Source organism: Balaenoptera physalus, assembly GCF_965194825.1.
Source record: "Balaenoptera physalus genome assembly, chromosome: 2".
Classification (NCBI taxonomy): Eukaryota; Metazoa; Chordata; class Mammalia; order Artiodactyla; family Balaenopteridae; genus Balaenoptera; species Balaenoptera physalus.
Genome location: NC_138883.1, coordinates 61091191 through 61104449, shown reverse-complemented (window position 1 = coordinate 61104449; position 13259 = coordinate 61091191). Strand labels below are relative to the sequence as shown.

At 35.7% G+C, this 13259-nt stretch overlaps 1 protein-coding gene across 1 annotated transcript in view; it reads left to right on the top strand.

Annotated features, from left to right (window-relative positions):
• Nucleotides 1-12877, top strand: part of TTC6 (tetratricopeptide repeat domain 6) — a 209006-nt gene extending 196129 nt beyond the window's left edge. The window contains exons 29-32 of the mRNA XM_082449105.1: nt 2444-2596; nt 3437-3607; nt 11477-11702; nt 12152-12877. Coding sequence (XP_082305231.1) covers nt 2444-2596; nt 3437-3607; nt 11477-11702; nt 12152-12288 — 687 coding nt within the window. The 3' untranslated portion in view covers nt 12289-12877. The remainder of the gene's footprint in view (nt 1-2443; nt 2597-3436; nt 3608-11476; nt 11703-12151) is intronic.
• Nucleotides 12878-13259: the final 382 nt, after the last annotated feature.

Genomic DNA, 13259 nt, shown 5'->3' with positions numbered 1-13259 from the left:
AGAACCTGGCTAAAATTTGTTTCACTAGCTTATACCTGGGCTCCATAGGTTTTGGCCTATTAAATTAGTGAAAAACTAAAGGGAATAAACAATGTATGATCTATGCGATGGATCAGACAACCACTGTATAGGGATTTCTGAATTCAGGTCATCTTCCACATGGCAGTGAGTTAGAACATACCGGAAGGCAAGAGACCAGGCATTTGTCCTTCCAGCAAGTTGGAAGGGTGTTGCTCTGTTGTGTTGTCAAGCAGGTCTCTGAGTGATCTCTGGGACACTCTGACCTGACCCATGCACTCACCGAGCTATTTGCGCTAACAAAAGATGTAGTGGTATTCGTGGAATAAAGTGCTAGATGTGTTACATTTTCCATGAAAAGGAAAGGAATAATCTTTTTATCCCTTTTAATATTAAAAAATTTAAACAGTGGTCCAAAGTATGTTTAAATTACGGTAATTTGCAGAAATTCCTATTAATAATCTGTCATTAAAGTTGAATTTTTTTTTCATTTAAAAGTAAGTGAGTAATATTGATTATTCACTTACTTACTTACTTAAAAGTAAGATTAATAATATTGGAGGTGGTTGTGGGTTTGGTTATAGTGAGGTACGCCCAAGAACTGATTAATAAGGGAAGTAAGATTGCCTTCTGAGTGTTAAACATAAAATTAGCCCTTGTTTGATCACAGTAGAAATTTGCAAAGTCAATTTAGAGACAGGGTGACTCCTAAAACAGCTAGAATTTACTGCAATCAAAAGAAATGTGTTAACAGCATCATTCATTGCATTCAACAAGGATTTACTGAGCACCTAGTATAGGACAGGAACTGATCTAGGCCTAGTGATACAGCAGTGCCCAAAATACACTGGTTCTTCTTGTAGAGTTTACTGGAGAGATAAGCACCAAGCAGTCTTATTAATAATTATTTAATTCTATTCAGGATAAGTGCAACAAAGAAAAAGGATGGGTTTTAGGACAACTTATAACAAGGGAACCTAGCTTCATTTTAGGGGTGAGGGAAGGCTTTTTGAGAAATTAACATTTAAACTGAGGTGTGAAAGACTAGTAATTAGAACTAGGAGTTAGGGCTTAGAACAAGGTGTTCCAGAGAGAGGGAACAGCCCATTATTAAGTCTTGTGAGAAAGAGACAGAGGGCTCAAGGGGATGGAATGTTATGGACAAGGGGAGAGTGGTATGGGATGAGACTGAATTGAATAATGACTGGAGGTGAAGGTCTTTTTAAATGGTCCAGGTCAGTTAAAAATGTGAATGTCACTCACCAGAGTAGTGACATCAGATTTGTGTTTTATGAAGATCTCACTGATATATATCAACCTGAAGGAGGATTGAAAAACACATTAGTGTGAGGAAGACTTGAATCAGGAAAGGAAGGACTGAAAAAGGAGAGTTAGAGAGGCCCATCAACTCCTGTTCGGGGGAAGAGTGACCATTTGTTGGACAAATATGAAACAGATACCCCTACTATGTGCCTAGCACTAGAGTTATGGAAGTGAGCAAAACAATTGTTGTCAGGAACAGACAAGTTCAATTCCTTGTTCATCAAATGAACATGTGGTGACGATGTTGCTTTCCACATAATTTACTGTGAGGGAGAAGCTTTACTGGTTAAAGAACAAAATCTAGTTAACTTATTAGTTATATTTCGTGTTAGTTTTATGCAAGAGTCACTGGGCTTTGCTTGGTTTATGTGAGAGTCCGCTTCTGAGGCTCTGGCAAGTTGGGATTTTGAACCCACAGGAATAAAGGACAGTCCCTGGACTGTGCTGAATTTATCAACTCACTGCCTTCCTGTGATGAGGTATTTAGTTGCCAAATGGCCTTCTCTAGGAAATACTCTGACATCATTCTGTTAAGTGTCCTCTCCTAACCTTCTTTCTTTTCTTCCAGTTGGCGCTAAGGTTGGTATAAACACCTGCTTGGTAGATTTGCATGCAGTTTTCATGGAATGTGTGATGCTGGTACAATTTATCAAATAGGTTTTACACCATTAGTTTATTCATTTACTTATTCAACACATATTTATTTTATTATGTATAGTATGTATAACTGGAGATTCAATGCCAAGCACATAGACAATTCCTGCCTGTGTGTGCAGAGCTCAATGTAAAATTTGTGGTGATTGTCAGAAGCATTGGTGTTTCCCGTTGTGGTCAAGATTTTATGTTGTTCAAGACTGGTATAAGAGATGACTCTGACAATTAGATTTATTTCAGTTAATTAAAATTTCAGCATAAATGCTCAGAGGTAATCAGTCAATTGAATGCACTCACAGTACAGCCTACTTCCTTGTTTAAAATATCTTAGATTAAGCATAATTTAAATATACCCTTACTAAAGGCTTTATTTGATTAAGTTAGAATCATAAACATTTGTCATGATATGGACAATTTCCTACTTGGTGTAAATGGAAAATTATTTTAGGCCCAAGGAAAATTCCAGAAAGCTTGGAACCACTTTACCATTGCCATAGAAGTTGATCCGAAGAGCTACCTAGCCTATGAAGGAAGAGCTGTGGTCTCTCTTCAGATGGGTGATAATTTTGCTGCAATTCAGGATATAAATGCTGCCATAAAGGTAAAAATCCACTCAGATTATATTATCATTAGCATTAAATTAACATCATCAGTGAATAAGATCAAATAAGAAGTTCTCTGTTGCTTTCTAAAAGTGACTTGTAGAGAAAATAATAATTGTAATTTTTCCCCAGGAGATTCCTAAAGAGTTATTATAGCTTACCAGTTTTATAACCTAATGCATTTAAAAAATTTAAAAACAAATCCCTAATAAATGTTGATTCCTCTCAGTAAATGTAAATGTATAGTTTCATGATACATCAGTATTATTGTGTAATAAAAAATGAATGCAAAAAATAAAATAATGTTCTGGGTTTGAAGGAACTAAAGAAAGAATAGTGTAAATCCCCAGCTTCTTCTGTAGTGAAATGGCAAATAAAAAATGCAGTGACAGAAAATCTGCCTTTTTTCTTCTAGATTTCGGATTCTTTTTCTGTAAATTTAGGTAGACGTTGTAATCTTTGAGATGAGAAAAAGGAAAGACCTGAAAGATAATTGCTACTACATAGGACAAATCAACATGTTAACTATTTAATTTCTTCTCCAGCTTAACAGAGCTAAAGAGATGAGCTTTTTTCCCCTTGCATCTATTCTTTGCAAAGGAACTGAGTAGAGAGCACTAAGATTATTTGTTTTATTGCAACCAAATCAACAAAGTGTTGACACTGAACCAACTTCATTTGGAGTTGTTTCTCAAAATATTTGCTCTAATGGGGTTTCACCTGCCCTGTAAAATTACTAGTTTCCCACAAAGAGATTTCATAACGTCCATTTTTGCAGACATGAAATTGGAGATAAGTACTATTTCCAGATGCTAAATACTCATACTATTATATTGCAGATCAATACTAGAGCAGAATTCCTAACAAATCGCGGTGTGATTCATGAGTTTATGGGTCAACAACAGAACGCAATGAGAGACTATCAAGCAGCAATTTCTCTAAACCCCACGTACTCGCTGGCTTACTTTAATGCAGGAAATATCTACTTTCACCACAGGCAGTTTTCCCAGGTAATGTGAATTTTCCTTAACATTTTCTTTTTGACCGTAAATGCTTTCTCTGCTACATATAGTTTCAAAATGCAATCATTATATGTCAGGCTAATTTGTTCATTAGCTCTTCAAAAATTTTTTTCTCTTTCATAAAAATGTTTATAATTATTTATTAAATGTTTACACCTGTATGGATTTTTTCTCCTCATTATCATCAGCCACTCAGCACTCGTCCAGTAAACATTGTTTTGGACTTCTCTGAGTGCCGACAGTCGCCTTGCTATCCATTGTCACCAGCTTCCAGCCTGGAATCCTCTGCTCTTTGCCCCCACTTAGCCAAATCTCAGACTTCCTTCCAGACTCTCTTTCATGATGTGATTATCTAACTCGTCTTAATTTCTACCTTTTCTAAGTTTCAGTCACATGAGCACTTGACTGGAGTAAGGAGATATGTGTGTTAGTTCTGGTTTTCATGACAACTAAATCTTTTTGGACCTCAATTCATAACGGCTGAAATGAAAGTTCTGGGTTATTAGATGATATTTTTTATATTTTGAATTTATTTTATTTGAACTGTAATGCATTGCATGACTCAAACGCTATTTTTTGTGTTTTTTTAAATCTATATTCACTCTTTTGTTCTTTATCTTCAATTTTATTTTGTTCTTTGTCTGTCTTTTTGAGTCAGAAGCTTAATTCATTTATTGTCACCCTTTCATTTATATTGTGATAAATTGTTAAGGTTATGCCTTTTCCCCAAGTACTGTTTTCAGCAGTATCCCTTGTATTTTGGTCTTTAATGTTTTTATTTTTGTTTTCCCAAAACATTGCACTTGAAAGTTTATTTCTCCTTTGACTATAGAATAAATTAATAGGGCACTTAAAATGTTCAGGAGGAAGGGCTTTTATATTTTCTAATATTGGAGTATAATTAGTCTATATCCATACTTTGTTTTTTTTAATTTGGTTTATCTTGGACAGAGAAAGGTTTATTCAAGTATCCTATAATTAGTGTGGCCCTATATAGTTTTCTTTACATCTCTTGTAATTTCTGCTTTATGAAAATTGCTGCTATTTCATGTATAGATGTTCATACATATTACATATGCGTTGTGAATTGTAGTCTTCAGCATTACAAATGCTTTTCTTTGTTTCTCTTTGGAATAAATTCTCCTTTATCTGATGTGAAGATCCTGACCTCTGATTTCATTTGGTTTGCTTTTGCCTGATAGTCCTTTGTCCTTCCTTTTATTTTCAGTGTTTAGAATCTTGTTTTAGCTGTGTCTCTTTTATACAGCATAGAGCTGGATTTTGGTTTAGATGACAATTTGAAAATATTTTTCTTTTAATAGGTGGGTTATATCCCATTGACATTTTGGCATGGTCAATATGTTTGGTCTTAGTTCTGTTATTTTATATCATATTTTCTGTTTACATGTATTTAAAATATTTTATTCTGTGGTCTGTTTTATTTAAAAATTTCAGAATTTTTCTAATATTTAGGAAGGTTTACAGTTTGCTTTAGTGATGACCTTTATAAAAATACCTTTGTACCCTTACTTCCTTATTTCTTTAGTTCTCTACTATGAAGAACAATAAAATGACCCTTTAATCTCTTCCTCCCTTATTTCTCCCTCTCATCTATTAGTCAGTTTTAGTTAATAGTATACTCTTTTGAAAAATGTTTATATTTATATCCTTAAATATGCTTGAGCTTGTTCTGTCAGCTTGCTTTCCACTCTGTCTGTATTCTTCCATTTTGTTGTGTTTTCGTTATTCCTACACTGCCAGAGTATTTAATATTTGCATACTATTTTGTTACCTTTATTTCACGTTTAGTCTTAGTTCTTCAGTTAAATATATTTAATTCTCATCACCAGGCTTTTTGCCAAAGTTTCCCTCCTAACCAATCATTTCTTGGTGGTCTGAAAGTAGTCTTCTAGTAGAGTCCTGAGAAAGGGTTCACAAGAACAATATTCCTTGAATTGTTTCATGTTCACAGCTGTTAGCCTGCAGCCTTTATATCTTACGACAGCATGTCTGGGTTTAGAGTCCTTGACTAATTTTTTCTTTCCTTGAGTGTTTTGTAAGTGTTGTTTCACTATTTTTTTGGTGTTGCATATGTTGGTGTCAAAAGCCTGATGCAAACCTGATTTTCGTTATTGGTGACTTCTTATTGTCAGGATAACCAAAGTTTTTATTTTATTTTATTTTATTTATTTATTTAGTTTAAGTGGAAAGTTTTTTTACTTAAAAAAAAGTATGTGTTAGAGTTAAGCTTTTGGGGTCAAAGTTATCAAGTACAGAGTGTGCATTTTCAATATGTAGATTTCAGAAAATCTTTGTTGAATTCAGTGTAAATATTTTTCTCTGTTTCATTGTTTTGATTTTCTTCATTGGGGATGAATACCAATGATTATAAATAGGACGTCTTTTGACTCCTATATGTCAATTATTTTTTTCAAATGTTTTTTATCTTTTAATATCTGTTTCATTTTCTTTTGCATCTCCTAAATTTTTACTGTGTTTTCTATTATTCCCTTGTTGACCTTATGATTCAGGTTTCTTTAAAACTTTTTTTCTAGTTCTGTCCCATTTCCGTGACATATCTTCCTGGCCACCTCTTTTTCTAAGATCCTTTATTATTTATTTATTTATTTCTTAAATGCAGTTTCTTCCTTAACAATTTTTTTCTAGTTTATTTTATAATGTTACATTATAATTTTTACCTACATTGTAGGAATACTTTTTTTCTGGTCAGTTTTTATGATCTTTCCAAAAATTAAGCTCTTACTTTTTTATCTTTATGTTTTACAATGAAGGCAGGCAAATTACTTTTCTGTTCCTTATATTTGAATGAGATAATTTTTTTTTTCCTGGACTAATAGCAGATATTCTTGTGAGAGATAGGGTGATAGGCCATGGTAACTTTCCGAGTTGAGCTACCACTGATGCTATTGCAAAGGACTTTACAGTATGTCCTTTCTAGCCTAGCCTGGTTTGGGAAGGCTTCTACCACAAGCTCTGTGTTTCTCAGAACTTTTCACAGTCCTTGCTTCTAAGATAACATACTCATTTTAAAAAGTTGTTTTTATTGCTTGCATTTTCTGAGATCTGTAACCTCTGTATTCTCCTCTAATACCCGATACTGTCACCATACCCCTTAAAAATGATCTTTGGGGCACCTTTATCTACCAAGAGGCTAAAGTCCTTGTCTGTATTTTGCTGGAAAAGCTGAGCAGATATTTCCTGATTCTACTTAGTTCTTCATTCTTTCAATCTCCTTATATTTATAATGTACCTGCCATGTGCTAGGAATTAAAACCCTGAGGATACAGAGCTAAACAAGATAAGGAAGACTTCTTTTATGATGTAGCTTACATTTTACTGGAGGAAGAAATAGAAAATAAACAATATTAGTAGTGACAAACATCTAATACCATCTTATTTAAGCATCATTATATCAGTACTAGCATACTGTGTGGGACTATATGAGATTACCTGGGTGGATAGTATAGATGGAGAGAAAGGGTTTAAGGAGCAAGCCCTGGGGCAATACCAATGTTTAGAAGTGAAGCAGAGAGGAGACTCCAGAGTATAGACCGAGTGGGGAGTATCCAGTCAGGATGTTGGGAAGGAAAGCAGGAGAGCATGATATCACCTCAAGAATAAAGTACTTTAAGAAGGGAAATGTGTCCTGTGTCAAATGCTGCTGAGAAGTCAAGGAAGGGGAGGATGGAGAAAGTCATTGATGACTTTGGCAAGAACATTGTTGGAGTCGCAGTGGCATCAGAGCCTTGAGCGGAAAGGGTTGTGGAGAAAATGTGAAGTGAAGAATTAGAGACAGTTCAACTTGTTGAAGAAATTCTTCTGTGAAGAGAAGTAGTGAAATGGGGGTGGTGGCTAGAGTGGAGTAAGGTGTTCGTATTTTTAATTTTTTAAAATATGAGGGATGCTGATTCATGCTCCTGTGTTAATGAAAGGATCTAGTAGAAAGGGAGAAATTGTCGGTGCAGGGCAGAGTGGCAGGGATAATTAGGATCAAAATCTTTGAGGATTTGATGGGGCTAAAGTTTGGAAGTTCCAGGGATGGCCTTTGAAGGGAGCAGGACACACTATCCATTATGTCATGAGGGAAGGCAGAGAGTTGGGGCACAGCTGGCTGTAGATAGGTAGATTTTGATAGTAGGTATTTCTCTTAAATGATTACATTTTTTTCCATGTAATAGGAGTACCAGTTACCAGTTAAGAGTGAGGGTGGACAGGTAAAAAGGGGGAGAGTATGGCTAACAGTTTTGAAGAGAAAAGAGAAAATGTGAAATAATTGTTTTAGAGAGCGGTAGGGTGAACGTTCTAGGGAAGTATAGTAGAACCACCAGACAACTTCAAGTTCTCACTTGAGGTTGTGGTTAAATTTAAAGTGAGATCTTGACTCCATACGGCTTTGTGTATAATTATTTCTATACAAATTCAGTACGGCTTCCTGTCACTCCACAATTGTTTCTGTGTGTTAGTCTCTTATCTCCTCATTCCAATTAAGCTCTTTAATGCCAGGAATCACACTGCTTTCTCTTCTCTCCATATTTCCTTACTCAGAAAGCCCATGCCAGCCTCCACCTTTCTTCTGAGCTCCTAACCCATATTTATCACCAGTTGCTAAAACTGGATGTTTTACAAGTGCACGAGAGCCAAAACTGAATTAATCTCTCTATCCTCTACGCCCCGTCCAGCTCTTCTTCGTATAAACCCTGTCTCAATTCAAGATGTCATTCCATGGAGTCACCTGAGTAAAAATATTAGCATCAATTGTAACTTTCTCTTCCTCAGCTTCTTCATCTAATCAGTCATCTAATCCTGTCAAATTTCCTTCTTAGTTTTTTGTCAGATATGCTCTTTCCATTCTATTTCTACTGCCATTGCCTTAGTTTAGCTGTTTCCCGAGTTAGATCAGTTAGCTTGCTGACCCCTGTGATGAGGCTGGTTGACCTCAGTAGTGAAGCTGGCTGCTGGGACAGAGAATTATCAAAGGTATTATTATATAAGGCATGAATGAGATTGTCATAGCTCAGACCTCAGGCAGCTGGGAGGCTAATGTTTTCCTAGGCTGACAGGCCAGGGTCAGTTGCCTTAAACTTCCTCAAGCTCAGACCACTCTCTGGCTGGGTCTTGGCACTGTTTCTCTTCATTGTAGAGTTAGTTAACGAGCATTAGACAAACACAGTGCCCAGGGCAATTTTCTGTTTCTATCAGTGTTTAAGGCCCACATGAGAGGGAGACCCTCACATTTAAACTTATTTGTCCTTAATCACTCTATGGACATCATGTATAAAACTATTTGGTTAGATCTAAAGTGTAGTTTGATCTTTGATTTTTTCTTTTTTTTTTTTAAGTATGGCTCTTTCACCTCCAAGCTGGGGACACATCAGCTGGGCAAATATTTGATCTAAAATGTATTCCGTTCTCTGTCTTGATATACTGGATACTCGGGCTTTGCAGTATGTGCTCCCTTCAGAGACAAGCAGACTTTGAGAATAGTTATTCAGCTATTTTGGTGTGCTCTATGCTTCTTTGTGGAGCAAATTCTTCTATTTCCGGTCCATCCTCCCCCTCCCCCTTTGTTTCTGATGTATGGAAAGAAGATTTAGGACCAGGAGGAAGGGTCCCTCAACAGACCAGATAATCTCTAAAGGGTTAAAACATGTATGTGTTCTGGCTTCTTTTATGGTTGGTTAGTGACTTAGTGGTTTTAAACCACAATTGGATGAGCTACATGCATGTGTCATGAATTACAGGTGACTTTTAAAAAATACCTGGATCTGCTTTCTAATTAATTACAGATATGAGGGCATTAGACCAATTGTTAAATCAAGGCCATCTATTGTGATAGGCGTCTTTGGCCTCTAACTACTTCATAGTTAATACTCCTGTTCTTCAAGTAACCTCATTAAATTTATAGGCTTTCATTTTCTAAGTAATATGTTTTCAAAGCTGTAATAGAAAGTTACATTGTTCAAAGTTAACCATACTATTGTGTTTTACTAAGTTCATTTATTTTAGCTGAGGTAAGCATTTGCTTCTACCTGATTGCAAGTCATGCTTTTGTGATGTAGAATTGTGTAGCCTTTATTGATCATTTACTGGTGAATTAAAGTGAAACAAATTAATTTTTGAAGGAAGCCTTGGCTCTGCTTCGAGTCATTCCCTTGCCTCATTTATAATGACTGTGAGTCCAGCCTCCTGTTCAGGAGTGAATTCTCTTTAATTTAAGCTCTTCACAGAGGGATGTCGATTCTGCTGCCATCTTAAGGGATCCTTAAATTGCACTTAACTACAGCATAGAATAGCTCCCATTCTGGGATGAGATGGGTTACACAATCTTGATCTAATTGCTTCTCAAACGTCTCAGGCAGTAAAATTCATGGAGTATTACCTGAGGGCTATGAAGTCTCTCCATTTGTAGACACTGGCAAAAATAAAATGATGTATCAATAATAATTGACTGAGTCCTTACTATATTCTGCATATTGTTCTCAGTACTTTACCTGTCAGCTCACTTAATCCTCATAGCAGCACTGAAAGTAGGGTTCGATTTGTTGCCTCCATTTTATAGACGAGAAAAATCGAGTCAGAGTGTTTTAGTTACTTACCCAAGGACATAGAGCTAATAAGTGGTAGAACCAGAGTTGGAACCTAGAAATCTGGCCCCATGCTCTGGGCTCCTGGCCACCATGCTCTCAATGTTTCACTTCACCCACAATGGAAGTGAACTGAGTACACATCCCTGGGAAATACAGAGAAAAATATTTCCATGAAGAAGACTGATAGATCAGAGAGGTAGGGGAAAAACTAGGGAGACACTCTGTCTCAAGGACAGAGAGAGTTTTAAGAGGGCAGGAGAGACCAAGAGCATCTATGCCACAGAAATGCCATGGAAAGAAAGGACTAGAAAATGCCTACTGGGCCTGACGACATCTTCAGCCTTAGCAAGAGCAGACCTCACGGGCTAGGGGGAGGTAGATAGAACCCAGACTGTGCTGTACTGGGGAAAAGTCGAGTGGTAAGGAATTGGAGACAGCAAGCCGTATTGTTAAAAACGACTTTTCCTTTAGGGAAGTTTTAAAGTAGGAGGCACATTTTCCATCCATCACAGAGTTAGAGATGAGATTCCTACCTTGAGTAGTAGGGTGTCTAATCGGTGATGAAGGACCAGTTTTTTAAAATTTTCTAACTTATTGTTAATCAAGACCCCAACACCTAGTCGATGGACCACACCTTGGAGGGTCCCTTCTGGCTTGATGATGAGTTGTAAATCATCTAGAGTTTTTGATCTTCTTGACAAGCTGATTTTAATCTTCTCTCTTTCTTCCTTATAGCTTTTCATGGTATAACGGAGTTTTTAATCTCTTTTTGGTATGGTTTAGAACTTTATTTTCAAAATTCACTTCTCTCTTTAACCCTTACTCTGTTTTTATATGAAAAATGTTAATTTTCAAACTTATATTTCATCCTCCTGTGTGACCTTCTTTTCTAACTTATATTTTACTTTTTTCTAGTGCTGTACAGGGATGTGAGATTTGTGTGGGGGTGGGGGGGAGGTGGTAGTGGAACATTTCACCTCAGCAGAGAGTATTTTATCTCTGACACTGTCTAAAACTGCTGACACATGGTGATAACAAAAAGCAGACCAACTATTGGTTGGCTTTATTATTGTCTTTTACATTCTCTACAAATGCTGGCACCTCCTTATCATCTGTATCTGGGATGAAATGCTTCCACTATCTCCTCAGTGTGCCACTGGCCTTAGTTTTATATTAAAAGTGTTTCAAGTTGCTGTATAGCTGCCAATTAAAATATATTCAGATTATCATTATCTTCACATTTTTATAGGCTAGTGACTATTTCTCAAAGGCTTTAAAGTTTGATCCAGAAAATGAATGTGCTACCATGAATCGAGCTATTGCAAATACAGTATTAAAGAGATATGAAGAAGCAAAAGAAGACTTTGCATATGTAGTTGAAAGCTGTCCATTTTGGGCTGCAGTATATTTTAACAGAGCATACTTCTACTGTTGTTTAAAGCAATATGAACTAGCTGAAGAAGACCTAAGTAAAGGTATATTTTTTTTGTAATTTTTTGAGTAATATTACAATGGCTGATTTGTTTGTTTTTAGATGACAAAAGAAGAAAATCATCAGGTCTATTTGCCTAGATAAACTAACATTAGAATTAATGGTTTTATATATCATATCTTTAATGTAATCAGTATGGATTCCTTTATGTAATAACTTACAGCATTGGTAAGCTAAGACAGAAAATTATTAGGGAAACCATACATAAACATTGCCAGCCTTTCAAAAAAGACATTGTACTGTGTTTTCCCAAGTTAATTTTCTTAGAAAGATTCAATGTTTTAAATTTAACTAAATAATTAGGAACATATGAGGAAAAATGTTTTCAAATAGGTAATGCTAAAGTTCTTATATTATAAAATTTTTATTTAAAAAAATGAGGCTTTTTGAGTGCTAGCATAAAACATATCTTGAAATTTTTTTCTTTTACAGCTCTGTCTTTGAAACCTAATGATGCTCTAGTATATAATCTTAGAGCAGAAGTTCGTGGTAAAATAGGTCTGGTTGAGGAAGCTGTGGCTGACTATAACCAAGCCCTTGATCTTCAAGAACGTGCCTCAGTGGTATGACTACATAGACCATGGATTCTGTAGCAGTTTACACAGCTGTTCTTCCAGAAATTGAAACGTATTTGTTGCTTTAAAAAAAGTTTGCACTATCTTCATTGTTTTGTTCTTTATGTTTAGTCTTTTATATAATTCTTTAATGCATTTTAGCAACACCTTTTTGTTATATATTAATTATAAAACTTTCAGATCATTTTCTGCAGATTTGGAACAACTCAATAATTGAATTTCTTCACAAGGTGTAGAATTTAAATGAGAATGTTTCTCAAGGGACATATTAACACAAAATATTGTCTTTAAAGTAAATTAATTCCTTTTAAAATAATACTGCGTGATTTTAGAAAAAGTCTCATTGACATTTTCATCAATACCTAAATGTAATCAACAGTATCCAGATTAAAAAAAATAGAGAGCTGATGACTAAAAAGAAATTGAAGTCAAGCACATATCCTCTCTCCTCCTTTGAACAGTATCTACACAGGTCTGTATTCTTCCTGCTACTCATGTTTTTCCAACAGATAAACACGTTCCTCTTTTTCATGTTGCCTCCTTTCCAGAACAGCACCTATAAAGATTTTGAGCGTCCGCTTTCCTTGAGATGCCTCTGCCTCTTTAATGCACATGTCATAAAAGTATATAAAAAATCTGCATACACTTATAATTAGTGCATCATAGAACTTGATGAGTAGAAATACATTAAAACAGCTAAAATTTCTTTTTTTTAAACATCTTTATCGGAGTATAATTGCTTTACAATGGTGTGTTAGTTTCTGCTTTATAACAAAGTGAATCAGCTATGCATAAACATATATCCCCATATCTCCTCCCTCTTGCGTCTCCCTCCTACCCTCCCTATCCCAACCCTCTAGGTGGTCACAAAGCACCGAGCTGATCTCCCTGTGCTATGCGGCTGCTTCCCACTAGCTATCTATTTTACATTTGGTAGTGTATATATGTCCATGCCACTCTCTCAC